A 20,484-nucleotide genomic window follows, 5' to 3' on the forward strand; every position below is an offset into this window, starting at 1 on the left:
CCACATGATGACCACACAAACACCACATGATGACCACACAAACACCACATGATACAAACACCACATGATGACCACACAAACACCACATGATGACCACACAAACACCACATGATACAAACACCACATGATGACCACACAAACACCACATGATGACCACACAAACACCACATGATGACCACACAAACACCACATGATGACCACACAAACACCACATGATGACCACACAAACACCACATGATGACCACACAAACACCACATGATGACCACACAAACACCACGTGATGATGACACAAACACCACATGACCACACAAACACCACATGATGACCACACAAACACCACATGATGACCACACACCACACAAACACCACGTGATGATGACACAAACACCACATGACCACACAAACACCACATGATGACCACACAAACACCACATGATGACCACACGAACACCACATGATGACCACACAAACACCACATGATGACCACACAAACACCACATGATGACCACACAAACACCACATGATGACTACACAAACACCACATGACCACACAAACACCACATGATGATCACACAAACACCACATGATGACCACACAAACACCACATGATGACCACACAAACACCACATGATGACCACACAAACACCACATGATGACCACACAAACACCACATGATGACCACACAAACACCACATGATGACCACTTGAACACCACATGATGACCACACAAACACCACATGATGACCACACAAACACCACATGATACAAACACCACATAATGACCACACAAACACCACATGATGACCACACAAACACCACATGATGACCACACAAACACCACATGATACAAACACCACATGATGACCACACAAACACCACATGATGACCACACAAACACCACATGATGACCACACAAACACCACATGATGACCACACAAACACCACATGATGACCACACAAACACCACATGATGACCACACAAACACCACATGATGACCACACAAACACCACATGATGACCACACAAACACCACATGATGACCACACAAACACCACATGATGACCACACAAACACCACATGATGACCACACAAACACCACATGATGACCACACAAACACCACGTGATGATGACACAAACACCACATGACCACACAAACACCACATGACCACACAAACACCACACGACCACACAAACACCACATGATGACAACACAAACACCACATGATGACCACACAAACACCACATGATGACCACACAAACACCACATGATGACCACACAAACACCACATGATGACCACACAAACACCACATGATGACCACACGAACACCACATGATGACCACACAAACACCACATGATGACCACACAAACACCACATGATGACCACACAAACACCACATGATGACCACACAAACACCACATGATACAAACACCACATGATGACCACACAAACACCACATGATGACCACACAAACACCACATGATACAAACACCACATGATGACCACACAAACACCACATGATGACCACACAAACACCACATGATGACCACACAAACACCACATGATGACCACACAAACACCACATGATGACCACACAAACACCACATGATGACCACACAAACACCACATGATGACCACACAAACACCACGTGATGATGACACAAACACCACATGACCACACAAACACCACATGATGACCACACAAACACCACATGATGACCACACACCACACAAACACCACGTGATGATGACACAAACACCACATGACCACACAAACACCACATGATGACCACACAAACACCACATGATGACCACACGAACACCACATGATGACCACACAAACACCACATGATGACCACACAAACACCACATGATGACCACACAAACACCACATGATGACTACACAAACACCACATGACCACACAAACACCACATGATGACCACACAAACACCACATGATGACCACACAAACACCACATGATGACCACACAAACACCACATGATGACCACACAAACACCACATGATGACCACACAAACACCACATGATGACCACACAAACACCACATGATGACCACTTGAACACCACATGATGACCACACAAACACCACATGATGACCACACAAACACCACATGATACAAACACCACATAATGACCACACAAACACCACATGATGACCACACAAACACCACATGATGACCACACAAACACCACATGATACAAACACCACATGATGACCACACAAACACCACATGATGACCACACAAACACCACATGATGACCACACAAACACCACATGATGACCACACAAACACCACATGATGACCACACAAACACCACATGATGACCACACAAACACCACATGATGACCACACAAACACCACATGACCACACAAACACCACATGATACAAACACCACATGATGACCACACAAACACCACATGATGACCACACAAACACCATATGATGACCACACAAACACCACATGATGACCACACAAACACCACATGATGACCACACAAACACCACATGATGACCACACAAACACCACATGATGACCACACGAACACCACATGATGACCACACAAACACCACATGATGACCACACAAACACCACATGATACAAACACCACATGATGACCACACAAACACCACATGATGACCACACAAACACCACATGACCACACAAACACCACATGATGACCACACACCACACAAACACCACATGATGACCACACAAACACCACATGATGACCACACAAACACCACATGATGACCACACAAACACCACATGATGACCACACAAACACCACATGATGACCACACACCACACAAACACCACATGATGACCACACACCACACAAACACCACATGATGACCACACAAACACCACATGACACAAACACCACATGACCACACAAACACCACATGATGACCACACAAACACCACATGATGACCACACAAACACCACATGATGACCACACAAACACCACATGATGACCACACAAACACCACATGATGACCACACAAACATCATATGATGACCACACAAACACTACATGATGACCACACAAACACCACATGATGACCACACAAACACCACATGACACAAACACCACATGATGACCACACAAACACCACATGATGACCACACAAACACCACATGATGACCACACAAACACCACATGATGACCACACAAACACCACATGATGACCACACAAACACCACATGATGACCACACAAACACCACATGATGACCACACAAACACCACATGATGACCACACAAACACCACATGATGACCACACAAACACCACATGATGACCACACAAACACCACATGATGACCACACAAACACCACATGATGACCACACAAACACCACGTGATGATGACACAAACACCACATGACCACACAAACACCACATGACCACACAAACACCACACGACCACACAAACACCACATGATGACAACACAAACACCACATGATGACCACACAAACACCACATGATGACCACACAAACACCACATGATGACCACACAAACACCACATGATGACCACACAAACACCACATGATGACCACACGAACACCACATGATGACCACACAAACACCACATGATGACCACACAAACACCACATGATGACCACACAAACACCACATGATGACCACACAAACACCACATGATGACCACACGAACACCACATGATGACCACACAAACACCACATGATGACCACACAAACACCACATGATACAAACACCACATGATGACCACACAAACACCACATGATGACCACACAAACACCACATGACCACACAAACACCACATGATGACCACACACCACACAAACACCACATGATGACCACACAAACACCACATGATGACCACACAAACACCACATGATGACCACACAAACACCACATGATGACCACACAAACACCACATGATGACCACACACCACACAAACACCACATGATGACCACACACCACACAAACACCACATAATGACCACACAAACACCACATGACACAAACACCACATGACCACACAAACACCACATGATGACCACACAAACACCACATGATGACCACACAAACACCACATGATGACCACACAAACACCACATGATGACCACACAAACACCACATGATGACCACACAAACACCATATGATGACCACACAAACACCACATGATGACCACACAAACACCACATGATGACCACACAAACACCACATGACACAAACACCACATGATGACCACACAAACACCACATGATGACCACACAAACACCACATGATGACCACACAAACACCACATGATGACCACACAAACACCACATGATGACCACACAAACACCACACGACCACACAAACACCACATGATGACCACACAAACACCACATGATGACCACACAAACACCACATGATGACCACACAAACACCACATGATGACCACACAAACACCACATGATGACCACACAAACACCACATGATGACCACACGAACACCACGTGATGACCACACAAACACCACGTGATGACCACACAAACACCACATGACCACACAAACACCACATGACACAAACACCACACGACCACACAAACACCACATGATGACCACACAAACACCACATGATGACCACACAAACACCACACGACCACACAAACACCACATGATGACCACACAAACACCACATGATGACCACACAAACACCACATGATACAAACACCACATGATGACCACACAAACACCACATGATGACCACACAAACACCACATGATGACCACACAAACACCACATGATGACCACACAAACACCACATGATACAAACACCACATGATGACCACACAAACACCACATGATGACCACACAAACACCACATGATGACCACACAAACACCACATGATGACCACACAAACACCACATGATGACCACACAAACACCACATGATGACCACACAAACACCACATGATGACCACACAAACACCACATGATGACCACACAAACACCACATGATAACCACACAAACACCACATGATGACCACACAAACACCACATGATAACCACACGAATCCTGGGTAGATGAGGCTTGTTAATGGGGACAGCAACCCCATTTAGGGGGGGACAACTCCAAAATTAAACAACAGCTGCCTTGTGGATTCTTTTAGGGTGATGACCTTCACCTTTAATGACTTGTGTTTGACTTCTTCACATTGAAATTTGAACTATTTAATTATTTAAAAAGTGTTTGCTAAATTATAATATCCTCAACAAATTCATCTGAAAATCCTAAGCACAATTTGTCTTGATTTCACTTATTGAAGAATAAAACTGTCCCAACCATCAAGCAAGCAATCAGTAGCCAACTGTATTGATTAGCACAGCTAGCTGATAGCCCTACCCAATGAGGAGGGAAGAAATCTTCTTTCTTGGTCTCATAGTCTACTTTAGTACCTGGTATAGGGAAGTCTTTGTAGTATACAACATGGCCATTAGCTAGCCAGGCACTCCACCATCCAAAAGTGCCAACAGAAATGATGGAATGGTTGCATAAGGTCAACATTGCAAAATCTTCCCAATATGAATTACTCTCTGAGAATAGAATTGGAACAGTTTGGTTCCCTGAGGAAACAGGCACCAGATTCTCCTTGCACCACCTGATGTCATCAGATGCCACAAAAAACACAGAGTGAGGGTACCTTGTCAGCATGTATTTCATGGCATTCTCCAGATAAGATCTGGGCGCCTCACAGAAGCCAAGCTTGCGGGCTTCAGGCAGCAGGACGTCACCCCTACGAACATGGATGCTGATGACCAGCCTGCCCTCCTGGATGTACTTACCAACGTACCTGGAGAACTGCTCCTTGGCCTGAGTCTTCAAATGGGTGTGCATCTTCAGCTCCCTCCTAACATCCTCTTCCATAAAACGAAAATACTTCCAGGACTGGAGATAGCCATCAATAGAAATGTTGCCAGCAGGCAGGTTCATCAACTCAGGATTGTATGTGCAAGGGAGGTCATCAAAGACTGTGTACAGGCACTGAGCATCTTCTGGACGAACTTTGGTGATGTGGAAATAACTGACCAGTGGATGAGAGGTGGTCAAGTAGGGTATGTACCCGTTGGCCCTGGCCACACCCAGCAGGGAGGCATAGCTGTACATCCAATTACCAAGTCGGCCGTGAAACTTGAGGGTAACATACAGAGGTGTGGACTTTTCCTGGGAGGTCAAAGGATATTAATTTCAATTAATAATTAATTAAGTCAAACTTCCATGGGGTGTGACATATAAAACTTTAATGGGGTAAGGCGGGGGCAATAGAGTGACTAATGATTCCATGAACTCACCTCCAACTCATAGTTACGTTTCTGCATCATACAAGCCCTGTAGTCTTGACTCCAAAAAAACCTGATTGTGTGGACTGTTGGCCGCCAGCCTACCCACAGTAAGATGCAGATTAAGCTAAGGCCACCTACCAAACGTACCAAGAGCTTCCAGGTACTTTTACATGGGTTCAACATTCTTGTCTGGAAGAAATACTTCAAACAATTACACAATCACATAATATGTGCACAAAAAACATTTTTTAAAAATATGGTAGTTGAAAAGTTTTTTTCTAAAGGCTGAATTACCCTCATGTTATATGGTGCAAATTTGAAACACTGGCCCAAAGGCTGGTTCAGATCTCACATCTTCTGTCTACTGAAATAAAAAAAAATATGGGATTAGGTTCATTATACCAACTACAGGGGGGGGGGGGGGGGGGGGGGGGTCAAACTAAACATGGAGTCCTCTACAGGGGGGGGGGGGTCAAACTTAACATGGTCCTCTACAGGGGGGGGTCAAACTTAACATGGTCCTCTACAGGGGGGGGGGTCAAACTTAACATGGTCCTCTACAGGGGGGGGGGTCAAACTTAACATAGAGTCCTCTACAGGGGGGGGGGTCAAACTTAACATAGAGTCCTCTACAGGGGGGGGGTCAAACTTAACATAGAGTCCTCTACAGGGGGGGGGGGTCAAACTTAACATGGTCCTCTACAGGGGGGGGGGGTCAAACTTAACATGGAGTCCTCTACAGGGGGGGGTCAAACTTAACATGGTCCTCTACAGGGGGGGTCAAACTTAACATGGTCCTCTACAGGGGGGGGGGGTCAAACTTAACATGGAGTCCTCTACAGGGGGGGGGGTCAAACTTAACATGGTCCTCTACAGGGGGGGGGTCAAACTTAACATGGAGCTCTACAGGGGGGGGGGGTCAAACTTAACATGGAGTCCTCTACAGGGGGGGGGGGTCAAACTTAACATGGAGTCCTCTACAGGGGGGGGGTCAAACTTAACATGTAGTCCTCTACAGGGGGGGGGGGGGTCAAACTTAACATGGAGTCCTCTACAGGGGGGGTCAAACTTAACATGTAGTCCTCTACAGGGGGGGGGGGGGTCAAACTTAACATGGAGTCCTCTACAGGGGGGGGGGGGGGGGGTCAAACTTAACATGGAGTCCTCTACAGGGGGGGGGTCAAACTTAACATGGAGTCCTCTACAGGGGGGGGGGGTCAAACTTAACATGGTCCTCTACAGGGGGGGGGTCAAACTTAACATGGTCCTCTACAGGGGGGGGGGGGTCAAACTTAACATGGTCCTCTACAGGGGGGGTCAAACTTAACATGGAGTCCTCTACAGGGGGGGGTCAAACTTAACATGGTCCTCTACAGGGGGGGTCAAACTTAACATGGATACCTCTACAGGGGGGGGGTCAAACTTAACATGGAGTCCTCTACAGGGGGGGGTCAAACTTAACATGGTCCTCTACAGGGGGGGGGTCAAACTTAACATGGTCCTCTACAGGGGGGGGGGGTCAAACTTAACATGGAGTCCTCTACAGGGGGGGGGGTCAAACTTAACATGGTCCTCTACAGGGGGGGGGGTCAAACTTAACATGGAGTCCTCTACAGGGGGGGGGGTCAAACTTAACATGGTCCTCTACAGGGGGGGGGTCAAACTTAACATGGAGTCCTCTACAGGGGGGGGGGGGTCAAACTTAACATGGAGTCCTCTACAGGGGGGGGGGGTCAAACTTAACATGGAGTCCTCTACAGGGGGGGGGGGTCAAACTTAACATGGAGTCCTCTACAAGGGGGGGGGGTCAAACTTAACATGGATACCTCTACAGGGGGGGGGGGTCAAACTTAACATGGAGTCCTCTACAGGGGGGGGGGTCAAACTTAACATGGGAGTCCTCTACAGGGGGGGGGGTCAAACTTAACATGGTCCTCTACAGGGGGGGTCAAACTTAACATGGTCCTCTACAGGGGGGGGGTCAAACTTAACATGGAGTCCTCTACAGGGGGGGGTCAAACTTAACATGGTCCTCTACAGGGGGGGGGGTCAAACTTAACATGGAGTCCTCTACAGGGGGGGGGTCAAACTTAACATGTAGTCCTCTACAGGGGGGGGGGTCAAACTTAACATGGAGTCCTCTACAGGGGGGGGGGGTCAAACTTAACATGGAGTCCTCTACAGGGGGGGGGTCAAACTTAACATGGAGTCCTCTACAGGGGGGGGGGTCAAACTTAACATGGTCCTCTACAGGGGGGGTCAAACTTAACATGGAGTCCTCTACAGGGGGGGGGGGGGTCAAACTTAACATGGTCCTCTACAGGGGGGGGGTCAAACTTAACATGGAGTCCTCTACAGGGGGGGGGGGTCAAACTTAACATGGTCCTCTACAGGGGGGGTCAAACTTAACATGGAGTCCTCTACAGGGGGGGGGGTCAAACTTAACATGGAGTCCTCTACAGGGGGGGGGGTCAAACTTAACATGGTCCTCTACAGGGGGGGGGTCAAACTTAACATGGAGTCCTCTACAGGGGGGGGGGGTCAAACTTAACATGGAGTCCTCTACAGGGGGGGGGGGTCAAACTTAACATGGTCCTCTACAGGGGGGGGGTCAAACTTAACATGGAGTCCTCTACAGGGGGGGTCAAACTTAACATGGAGTCCTCTACAGGGGGGGGGGTCAAACTTAACATGTAGTCCTCTACAGGGGGGTGGTCAAACTTAACATGGTCCTCTACAGGGGGGGGGGTCAAACTTAACATGGAGTCCTCTGTCAAAACTTAACATGGTCCTCTACAGGGGGGGTCAAACTTAACATGGAGTCCTCTACAGGGGGGGGGGGGGGTCAAACTTAACATGGAGTCCTCTACAGGGGGGGGTCAAACTTAACATGGTCCTCTACAGGGGGGGGGGGTCAAACTTAACATGGAGTCCTCTACAGGGGGGGGGGGTCAAACTTAACATGGAGTCCTCTACAGGGGGGGGGGGGTCAAACTTAACATGGTCCTCTACAGGGGGGGTCAAACTTAACATGGCAGGTCCTCTACAGGGGGGGGGGGTCAAACTTAACATGGAGTCCTCTACAGGGGGGGGGGTCAAACTTAACATGGAGTCCTCTACAGGGGGGGTCAAACTTAACATGTAGTCCTCTACAGGGGGGGGGTCAAACTTAACATGGAGTCCTCTACAGGGGGGGGGTCAAACTTAACATGGAGACCTCTACAGGGGGGGGGGTCAAACTTAACATGGTCCTCTACAGGGGGGGGGGGTCAAACTTAACATGGTCCTCTACAGGGGGGGGGGGTCAAACTTAACATGTAGTCCTCTACAGGGGGGGGGGTCAAACTTAACATGGTCCTCTACAGGGGGGGGGGGTCAAACTTAACATGGTCCTCTACAGGGGGGGTCAAACTTAACATGGAGTCCTCTACAGGGGGGGTCAAACTTAACATGTAGTCCTCTACAGGGGGGGGGGTCAAACTTAACATGGTCCTCTACAGGGGGGGGGGGGTCAAACTTAACATGGTCCTCTACAGGGGGGGTCAAACTTAACATGTAGTCCTCTACAGGGGGGGGGTCAAACTTAACATGGAGTCCTCTACAGGGGGGGTCAAACTTAACATGGTCCTCTACAGGGGGGGGGTCAAACTTAACATGGTCCTCTACAGGGGGGGTCAAACTTAACATGGTCCTCTACAGGGGGGGGGTCAAACTTAACATGGAGTCCTCTACAGGGGGGGGGTCAAACTTAACATGGTCCTCTACAGGGGGGGTCAAACTTAACATGGTCCTCTACAGGGGGGGGGGTCAAACTTAACATAGAGTCCTCTACAGGGGGGGGGGTCAAACTTAACATGGAGTCCTCTACAGGGGGGGGGGGTCAAACTTAACATGGTCCTCTACAGGGGGGGTCAAACTTAACATGGAGTCCTCTACAGGGGGGGGGGTCAAACTTAACATGGAGTCCTCTACAGGGGGGGGGTCAAACTTAACATGGTCCTCTACAGGGGGGGTCAAACTTAACATGGAGTCCTCTACAGGGGGGGGGGTCAAACTTAACATGTAGTCCTCTACAGGGGGGGGGTCAAACTTAACATAGAGTCCTCTACAGGGGGGGTCAAACTTAACATGGGAGTCCTCTACAGGGGGGGGGGTCAAACTTAACATGTAGTCCTCTACAGGGGGGGTCAAACTTAACATGGTCCTCTACAGGGGGGGGGGGGTCAAACTTAACATGGTCCTCTACAGGGGGGGGGGTCAAACTTAACATGGAGTCCTCTACAGGGGGGGGGGTCAAACTTAACATGTAGTCCTCTACAGGGGGGGGGGGTCAAACTTAACATGTAGTCCTCTACAGGGGGGGGGGTCAAACTTAACATGTAGTCCTCTACAGGGGGGGGGGGGTCAAACTTAACATGTAGTCCTCTACAGGGGGGGGGGTCAAACTTAACATGGTCCTCTACAGGGGGGGGGGGTCAAACTTAACATGGTCCTCTACAGGGGGGGGGGGTCAAACTTAACATGGAGTCCTCTACAGGGGGGGGGGGTCAAACTTAACATGGTCCTCTACAGGGGGGGGGTCAAACTTAACATGTAGTCCTCTACAGGGGGGGGGGTCAAACTTAACATGGAGTCCTCTACACTAAAAGGATGAGCAAAGTTCTATAAGGAATATATGTGTAAGATTTAGGAAGAAACTGTCAGACACATACAATGACTGTTAGACACATACAATGACTGTCAGACACATACAATGACTGTTAGACACATACAATGACTGTCAGACACATACAATGACTGTCAGACACATACATTGACTGTCAGACACATACAATGATGGTCAAATACGTACAATAATTGTCAGACACATACAATGATTATCAGACACGTACAATAACTGTCAGACATGTACAATGACTGTCACACAAAGGTTCAAGAGATGTAGCATACCTTTCATTCACAGAATAGTATCATTAATAATATGTAAAAATAAAATTAAATATGTAGGCCTGATTGAAAAATACCAGCGGATATTTAGGGACTAATATAAAACTAAAATCTGTTTAAATGAAAATTTTTTAAATTAATGTGATATTTTAGGCTGTTTGGAACTAATCAAAACAATAGAAAGGTGTTCAATCATCGACAAAATTAAAAATAAATTGCTCGATCATAGCCAAATTTCGGGTACGTAAAACCTCGCCCATCAGATTTATTGGATTCTAAATACATTAGCAGCGAGCAGCTGCATTAAAACAACTTGAATTTTGTCATCATCAAAGTTCATGTAAATCATCAACACTGAATTCAGGTGCATAAAAGTTTTTGCATATATCATCGCAGTTTACTCTCTGTAAGTGGGGGTAAATGCAAGCCAAAACTGTCATGTACAGGTAGTTTTCGCACCCTTTAGCATTTTACAGCCTTGTAATTCCCATCCCGCATTTTACCAAGACCCAGATAGTATGCCTATTAACAGCAACATTTGTGACAATTTATACAGATAGTATGCCTATTAACAGCAACATTTGTGACAATTTATACATTTTTTGGAAAATCCATGTGTGAAACAAATGGTAGATCTAGATTGATCCTAGATCGATATCTTAGACTATTTAAAAAGTTATTTAGATCTGGTAGAAAAGCCAATGATGTATTTGTTTGATGCAGCGAGCTTTTGGCCCTATTTAAAAACAAAAATGATACAATAGGCATAGGCCTGCATGGGCCAGTTAGGGGTCATCCATAAATGATGTCACGCTTTTTTTTTTTACTTTTTTTTTTACCTACCCCCCTCCCCTCCGTCAAACATCGTCACAAAAAGCCAACCCACCCCCCTAAAATGACATCACTCCTCTGCGTACAACCCCCCCCCCCCTCAAAATTGCAGTTGAATTTTTTTTAACATCGATGACCACACAAACACCACGTGATGACCACACAAACACCACACGACCACACAAACACCACATGATGACCACACAAACACCCCTCCCCCTCATCACACACCGTCACAAAATTCCGTACCTCCCCCTCCCCCTTACGAGTGTGACGTCATTTATGGACGACCTCTTAGGCCTAAATTATTTACAATTAAATTAGATTGATGACGATGTTAAATTAACTTTTAAACCCGTACCAGCTACCAATAATATAATAGTGATGAATATAGATTTGATTAGGCCTATAGATCTAGTTATTATTAGTTATAGAAAAAAATATAGTTATAGGATAGGCCTAAATACTAAATATTTTATTAATTTATTATAGATCTACTAGTTACTATTTAGTAGTATAGACTAGGGATAGGCCTTGTCTATAGAACTAGATCTAGATCTAGTAGTAGTTAATAAATAATCCTAATAGTTAAATAGTAGCTTTACTTTACTCAACTTTACATCATGATAACATACATTCATACAAAATATTGAATAATAGAATATTTATTATTTTAATATTGAAAATTATAGGCCTATTGAATATTATAAGTATATATATAATTAAAGAAATGGTAATCTATCGTTTTGGGTACGTAAAATCGCCCGCGACTTGTAATGTGAAAACCAGGTGACTCCTTAAATTTTAATAATTATTTCACATTTTGAGGAGGATTTATATTTTTTAAAATACAAAAATGTTTCGTTGTTTCATTTATGTACCTGTTTTTAAAGAATTGAATTAAAACTTTTCAGTAATAAATGAAGACTAGCGATGTTTCCAACAGATGCAACCATGCTCATTTACTATAGCAGCCATCTTGTTTAAGTTTTATTTTTATAAGCTTTTAGCGCGAGATCAGGGGGAAGCCACTCTATTTTACAAATGGCTGCTGTTTATATAGCAAATCTTGCTCTCAGACACTGCTGTTTAAAGTTAATTTCTGGCCTATATCGATATATTTAGCCATTGATTTAGGTTTATTATTCATTTATCTATAATATTTGACACAAACATATGACAATATACTCCTATTAAAGCCTTGACAATGAGGTAACGTTTTCGTACATTAATAGCCGCGGGCGATTTTACGTACCCAAAACGATAGATTACCAAAGAAATTATAGGCTATAGGCCTATAGTATATACTAGTATAGATCTAGTATTATTATAGGCCCTAGGCTTATAAATATTAAATAGTAATAAATAGTATTTTAAATAGTAGGACTAGTAGGCACTAGATCTAGTACCTACCTTGACTAGTACTAGATTCTAGTACTAAGTTAGTAGGTGATCACTGTTATAATATTAATAATAATAATTTTATAATATTATTAATATATAGGCCTAGGCCTATTAATTAGGCTATATACTTAAGGCCTAGATTCTATATACACTATCTAGAGCATCTAGATCTAGTCTATATCTAGAACTACGTTATCGTTCTAGATCTAGTCTAGAATTATAGAATTTCCAAGATCGATAGATTAGTTGTGTACACTTGTTAAAGCAGGTTTATAAACCGTAACATTAGAATGATTGATTATATATCTAGATTTTGTTCTAGCAGAAACGCCAGATTAAATTTAGGAAAATTGCCAAAAATATATTTAGATCTAGATTCTAGATCTAGATTCTAGATCCTAGAATATATCTCTACAGCGACATTCTACTTGTAAGAGTAGTGTGTTCTTTTTATAATTATTAGACTATATAATTTATATATAGAATTGGAACAATTAGAACAATTAGATCCGTCCAATTAAAGATCTAGAATCTAAACTGAGGATGTTCCAGCATCCGTTGCACACAAAAATACCCAACTAATTTGCAATTTGAATATTAATATAATTGTGTGTGATTATTAATTAATCAAAATATACAATATCAATAATTGTACAAAGCCTCGTGGTCTCCCATAAACTAGCGTCACGCTTTTTTCACCTCCATCCCATTCTCACAAAAAGTCTTAGACATCCCCACCCCCCCCCCCCCCCCCCACATAAATGTATACATTTTTATACTCTTCACCTTTACACGGGGATAGAAAGTAAAAAAAACAACGGGCAACCTTAGCAGGTCTACTTATCCTTTGATGTCCCCCATCCCATGATGAGCTGCTAGTCCGATTGTAGGAAAAAAGTCACAGGGAACAAAAACAACACATAAAACAATGTTAATAGTCACAGGAAAAAAATCACAATTATATATCTGCATGGAATTTGTTAATACTTTTATGTGTTAAATATTCAGAGAGTGCAAATCAACTTAATTTAATTAACTGCAATGTAGTCTGCGTAGGTTGTCTATGTATAGTAGTATTTATAGCAAACGTAAAAATACTTAGCATGAAGTGTGTATGAGGCTTTCATTCCGCTATACATATAATATTCAATAGAATTTAGGGGTCATCCATAAATGTCGTCACACTCGTAGGGGGGAGAGGGGGTCCGTAATTTTGTGACGATGTGTGATGAGGGGGAGGTGGGGAGGTTCAGATGTTGCGACGTCAAACTTTTGCATTATAAAAAAGCAATGTTAGAAAACGAATTTTAGACGTTATTTCGCGTTTTAGATAACTGTTTTAATAAATAGTAATAGTTTCGACAAATTTTTGGAAAAATATCGATGTTTTTAAAAAAATTCAACTGCAATTTTGAGGGGGGTTGTAGGTTGAGGTGTGACGTCATTTTAGGGGGGGGTCTGGCTTTTTGTGACGACGTGTGACGGAGGTGAGGGGGGAGGTAAAAATCGTCAAAAAAAGCGTGACGTCATTTATGGATGACCCCTTAATAGAATGTTCCGCCTTTTCGGTTTTCATCGTGTATTTTAAATTAGTGTGAAATGGCATTAAGACGTTGCTAATCTGACTTGCCCTCAACTCACCGCAGCAATAGTTCAACCACCTTTTCTGACCACATTCATCATGCTCATTACGTAACATAGCATAGAAACAAAACAGAAACCCGACACGGTACAAAGCCAGTGTTTCTTCCAGACGTTTTTCTCCGGGGGGGGGGGGGGGGGCACTAGAAATTTTCGGGGGGGGGGGGGGGGTGGTAGACTTTCTTCGGGGGGGGGGGACACTGTTAAAAGTATATATTTTCTATATAAATTATTTAAATTTATTTCAGGAAGAAACTCTGTACAAAGCAGAGGCGTAGCGAAGGCGGGAGGGGTGCGGACCGCACCGGGGTGACAACATTTAAGGGGGGGGGGGGGTGACACGAAGGCAAAAAATAGCAAAATATATAGAGAAAACTTTGAGGGGGGGGGTTGCAAATCGAAAGTTTGAGGGGGGTGCAAATCGAAAATGTGTCCACGGGAAGGGTCGCTGCGCCTCAGGGGGGGGGGGGGTGACACCATTAAGTGCCGCACCGGGTGACACCCGACCTCGCTACGCCACTGGTACAAAGGCTGGCTTTAACGCAAAACGTCAACAACACACAATATGGACGGACAACGAAAGTAAGAAATCTTGACCTGTACTGGCGCAAGATGCGGGAGAATGGTTGTGTTGTTCCCTATGTTATTTCAGCCATTTTACATCACTTATCTGCACATTATTTCTAAAACAGTCCATTAATAAAATACTTAAAAAAACTTTTTAAAAAACCACGTTTTTCTTGTGGACTAAAAAGTAGAAAATAACTATTTACATGCATTTGATGACAAAAAACGTGGGTACGTTCACCATCAAATTTCCCGACCCATCTGCCCGACCCACGTTTTTTGTCATCAAATGTATGTAAATAGTTATTTTCTACTTTTTAGTCCACAAGAAAAACGTGGTTTTTTAAAGTTTTTTTTAAGTATTTTATTTTCTCCTTTTTAGTCCGTTGCTACACATGAAAAACGTGGTTTTTAAAAAAAGTTTTTTATATAGTTTATTTTCTACTTTATCCAATGACTTGATTAAGTATGACTTGACTAAGTGTTTATAAATACACGGACTAAAAATCTTGAGCGATTCGAACCTGGGTTGTCGCGGCCACAACGCGAAGTACTAACCACTATACGATCACGGCCAGCGCGCTCACATCGATTGGGGCCGAAGTAACTGTGTCAATAGGCCTTCAGTCTTGTCGGTATCTTTAGAAATCATGTCCTCAATTTTATGGTCCTTAGGGCGTAATTAAATTAAGCTAATTACGGTCTCTAATTGCTAGTTTTTATGATTGCATCTGAAATTGTTAGGCGAAAGTAGCCTGCATGCCAAATTTCAGATCTATAGAGCAATCAGAAGTGGGCTAATTTTCGATGTCAATTTTAACAACAAACACATCCACAAACGCGAAGCTGAGTTAAGAAAAACGTGTTAAAAAATGGTATTCATCTCTAAAATTATGTACATCTATACACGCTATCTTAGAAAGATCTACATGTCGTTTAAGGACTCAAAGAGATGCGAATGGGGTCATGTGGGCTGTTTTTTTTTCCAGTATATCTTAAAAAATAAACTACTTAGGCCTATCCATACATGGCGCATACCCCAAATTCAGGGAGATTTGTTGATTTTTGTCACTAAAAGTTTACAATAGACATTTTTTGTATGCTGTGTAATAGTATCTGAAATTTAAAAAAAATGACGTTTATTTTATCATTCTTCATGTCCGTGCGTAGTTTCATTGAATTTTTTAAACTAGTTTTTTTTTTTTTTTGTAAATTTGCAAAATTGTAACAAAATCACACCTTTTTGTTATACTATTAATATACATTTAATATTTGTGTCTGAAATCTAAAAAAAGGGTCTACCGATATAGGTATCAGCTTAACTTTGTCACTAGGCTAGTGACGCTTGGTTGGTGGCCATCTTGAAATCCAAAGATAGCAGAAAGTAGGTCTCTCGTTTAGGCCACAAGGCTTCACTTGGACAGATCGCTGGTTGCCGAAAACAGGAGATGTTCACCAACTCAAGAGACTGACATTGTGCCTCAATGAAAACAGGAGATGTTCACCAACTCAAGAGACTGACATTGTGCCTCAATGAAAACAGGAGATGTTCACCAACTCAAGAGTCTGACCTTGTGCCTCAGTTTGCCTGCCTTCGGCGTCATCACGCCTCGAGTAATTAATAAAACATATTTACGTGAAAACATTTCTAGTTCCTTCCAGGCATATCTTTGGGGGGGGGGGGGGGGGAAGAATGTGGAGTGAACATACGTCTTATCCCCCCCCCCCCCCCCCCCCCCCCGCCGAAATGAAAAAGAAACCCTGATACAATTGATCATAATTGATGATAGAAGTTAGAAATAATGTTGCGCTTTTTTTGACGATTTTTACCAGACCCCCTCCTAAAATATCGTCACGCCTCAGCCCACAACCCCCCCCCCTCGAAAACGCAGATCAATTTCTCTTAAAACATTGATATTTTTCCAAAATCTTGTCTGGACTCTGTCAACTGAGTATTTTGATCAATTTATTAAAAGTTTTCTAAACACGGACCCCCCCTCCAACCTACGAGTGTGACGTCATTTATGAACGACCCATTAAATGTTTAAAGTTCGTAGTTTTTCTGTTGCGTATTTTGGTGTAGCTTGAACTTTTTATTAGAATCAAACAGCGAGACGGCACTTAGTTACGTTAGTTCTCAGCGTAAAAAGGTAAAACTTGGTTAACACCACTCATTTATGTTAGTTCCCAGCCAGTAGCGTACGCAGTGGGGGGGGGGGGGGGGCAGGGGGAGCGGCCGCTCCCCCTCTGGCCATATTTAGCAAAGTGGCGTCTTTTTGGAAACTTTTTAAACTCAAAGTTTTAAACAATATTTGTTAAAAAATTATCTTTGGTCGGCACATCTATGCAAATCACAAGATTTATTTCATGCAGCAATTATTTACAACAGTAATAGACTAGTAGAGTCAACGTTTACAACACGTATTAACAGCTGTATCAGTTTGTCATTCTAAAAATAACCATTAGGATGCATTGCAATGTTTAAAAAACCTCTACGGTAGTATCACTTGGCAAGAGGGGTGTTAAGTTTAAGGCAACTGTATAATGTATTTGCTTACGAATAATTGAATTAGAAAATGTTACATATAATACTTCAAACATAATTACTTTATATATACAGTTTAAATCGTGTAATTTATTTTTTAAAATTAAAATACAGACACAAATACAACTGATGTGGCACCTCTATTTAAATTTACTTATGGGCGAACTGCGTAGCGGTAGGGAAATTTTGACAAGGTCAACAACGTCATCACGATGAAGTAGTAGTATTATGACAGTTTCATTAAGATTACAAATTATATGAAACAGTACCAACTTTCTATTAATTATTATTTTAGTTTACTAGATCTATATTATATTTGAATAATGCTATATTTTGTATTAAAAAAAACAACAACTCAATTTAAACTAACACTGATCGCACAGTTAATTATCCGCTACTTATTTAAATCTATTTTTGAATCAGTATACATGCGTAATTGAATATGTAAGGGGTCGTCCATAAACTATAGGCCATGTAGCTTAACACAAACTATAGGCCATGTAGCTTAACACAAACTATAGGCCACGTAGCTTAACACAAACTATAGGCCATGTAGCTTAACACAAACTATAGGCCATGTAGCTTAACACAAACTATAGGCCATGTAGCTTAACACAAACTATAGGCCATGTAGCTTAACACAAACTATAGGCCATGTAGCTTAACACAAACTATAGGCCATGTAGCTTAACACAAACTATAGGCCATGTAGCATAACACAATCTATAGGCCATGTAGCTTAACACAAACTATAGGCCATGTAGCTTAACACAAACTATAGGCCATGTAGCTTAACACAAACTATAGGCCATGTAGCTTAACACAAACTATAGGCCATGTAGCATAACACAAACTATAGGCCATGTAGCTTAACACAAACTATAGGCCATGTAGCTTAACACAAACTATAGGCCATGTAGCACAAACTATAGGCCATGTAGCATAACACAAACTATAGGCCATGTAGCTTAACACAAACTATAGGCCATGTAGCTTAACACAAACTATAGGCCATGTAGCTTAACACAAACTATAGGCCATGTAGCACAAACTATAGGCCATGTAGCTTAACACAAACTATAGGCCACGTAGCTTAACACAAACTATAGGCCATGTAGCTTAACACAAACTATAGGCCATGTAGCTTAACACAAACTATAGGCCATGTAGCTTAACACAAACTATAGGCCATGTAGCTTAACACAAACTATAGGCCATGTAGCTTAACACAAACTATAGGCCATGTAGCTTAACACAAACTATACTATAGGCCATGTAGCTTAACACGAACTATAGGCCATGTAGCTTAACACAAACTATACTATAGGCCATGTAGCTTAACACAAACTATACTATAGGCCATGTAGCTTAACACACACTATAGGCCATGTAGCTTAACACAAACTATACTATAGGCCATGTAGCTTAACACAAACTATAGGCCATGTAGCTTAACACAAACTATAGGCCATGTAGCTTAACACAAACTATAGGCCATGTAGCTTAACACAAACTATAGGCCATGTAGCTTAACACAAACTATAGGCCATGTAGCGTAACACAAACTATACTATAGGCCATGTAGCTTAACACAAACTATAGGCCATGTAGCTTAACACAAACTATAGGCCATGTAGCTTAACACAAACTATAGGCCATGTAGCTTAACACAAACTATAGGCCATGTAGCTTAACACAAACTATAGGCCATGTAGCTTAACACAAACTATACTATAGGCCATGTAGCTTAAAACAAACTATAGGCCATGTAGCTTAACACAAACTATAGGCCATGTAGCTTAACACAAACTATAGGCCATGTAACTTAACACAAACTATAGGCCATGTAGCTTAACACAAACTATAGGCCATGTAGCATAACACAATCTATAGGCCATGTAGCTTAACACAAACTATAGGCCATGTAGCACAAACTATAGGCCACATAGCTTAACAAGTATACAAATAAATATTTGTGTACGTACAATAGATAGCCCGAGTTCATATGAGACTGAAAACAATTGTGTGTGAGGGGAGCTTTATAAAAATGTTACTCACTAATATTTGTTATTTCTGAAAGTCTGTCTCAAGTGATCTCAATGACAGAAATAGCTCCAATAATGTAGAGTTATCCGCCCCGATGTTCAAATGGTGTCAATCATATATCATACATCCAACAATAGCTCCAATAATGTAGATGTTAGTTT

General features: G+C 42.8%; 1 protein-coding gene across 4 annotated transcripts; it reads right to left on the reverse strand.

The window, feature by feature from the left end:
• Positions 1-4,960: 4,960 nt before the first annotated feature.
• On the reverse strand, positions 4,961-17,287 carry LOC131957770 (galactoside alpha-(1,2)-fucosyltransferase 1). Of its 4 annotated transcripts, none has more exons than XM_059322549.1 (4): positions 17,035-17,287; positions 6,637-6,706; positions 6,352-6,531; positions 4,961-6,223 (listed from the first exon to the last, which is right to left on the reverse strand). In XM_059322549.1, the coding sequence occupies exons 2-4, from the start codon at positions 6,640-6,642 to the stop codon at positions 5,315-5,317; spliced, it is 1,095 nt and encodes a 364-aa protein (XP_059178532.1). In that variant the 5' UTR covers positions 6,643-6,706; positions 17,035-17,287; the 3' UTR covers positions 4,961-5,314. The 4 variants fall into 4 exon arrangements, with proteins under 4 accessions (XP_059178532.1, XP_059178550.1, XP_059178524.1 ...); XM_059322567.1 differs by lacking the exon at positions 17,035-17,287 and adding an exon at positions 13,779-13,840; XM_059322541.1 differs by lacking the exon at positions 17,035-17,287 and adding an exon at positions 13,534-13,834.
• Positions 17,288-20,484: the final 3,197 nt, after the last annotated feature.

The sequence above is a fragment of the Physella acuta genome, unplaced genomic scaffold (genome assembly GCF_028476545.2).
Source record: "Physella acuta isolate Inbredline_101_S28 unplaced genomic scaffold, ASM2847654v3 ptg000081l, whole genome shotgun sequence".
Lineage (NCBI taxonomy): Eukaryota > Metazoa > Mollusca > Gastropoda > Physidae > Physella > Physella acuta.

Bases quoted from the DNA above. Each gene is read 5' to 3' on its own strand.
- LOC131957770 (XM_059322549.1), bottom strand. The intron at 6,224-6,351 runs GTGAGTTCATGG...TTGACCTCCCAG, and splicing joins AACGTAACTATGAGTTGGAG to GAAAAGTCCACACCTCTGTA.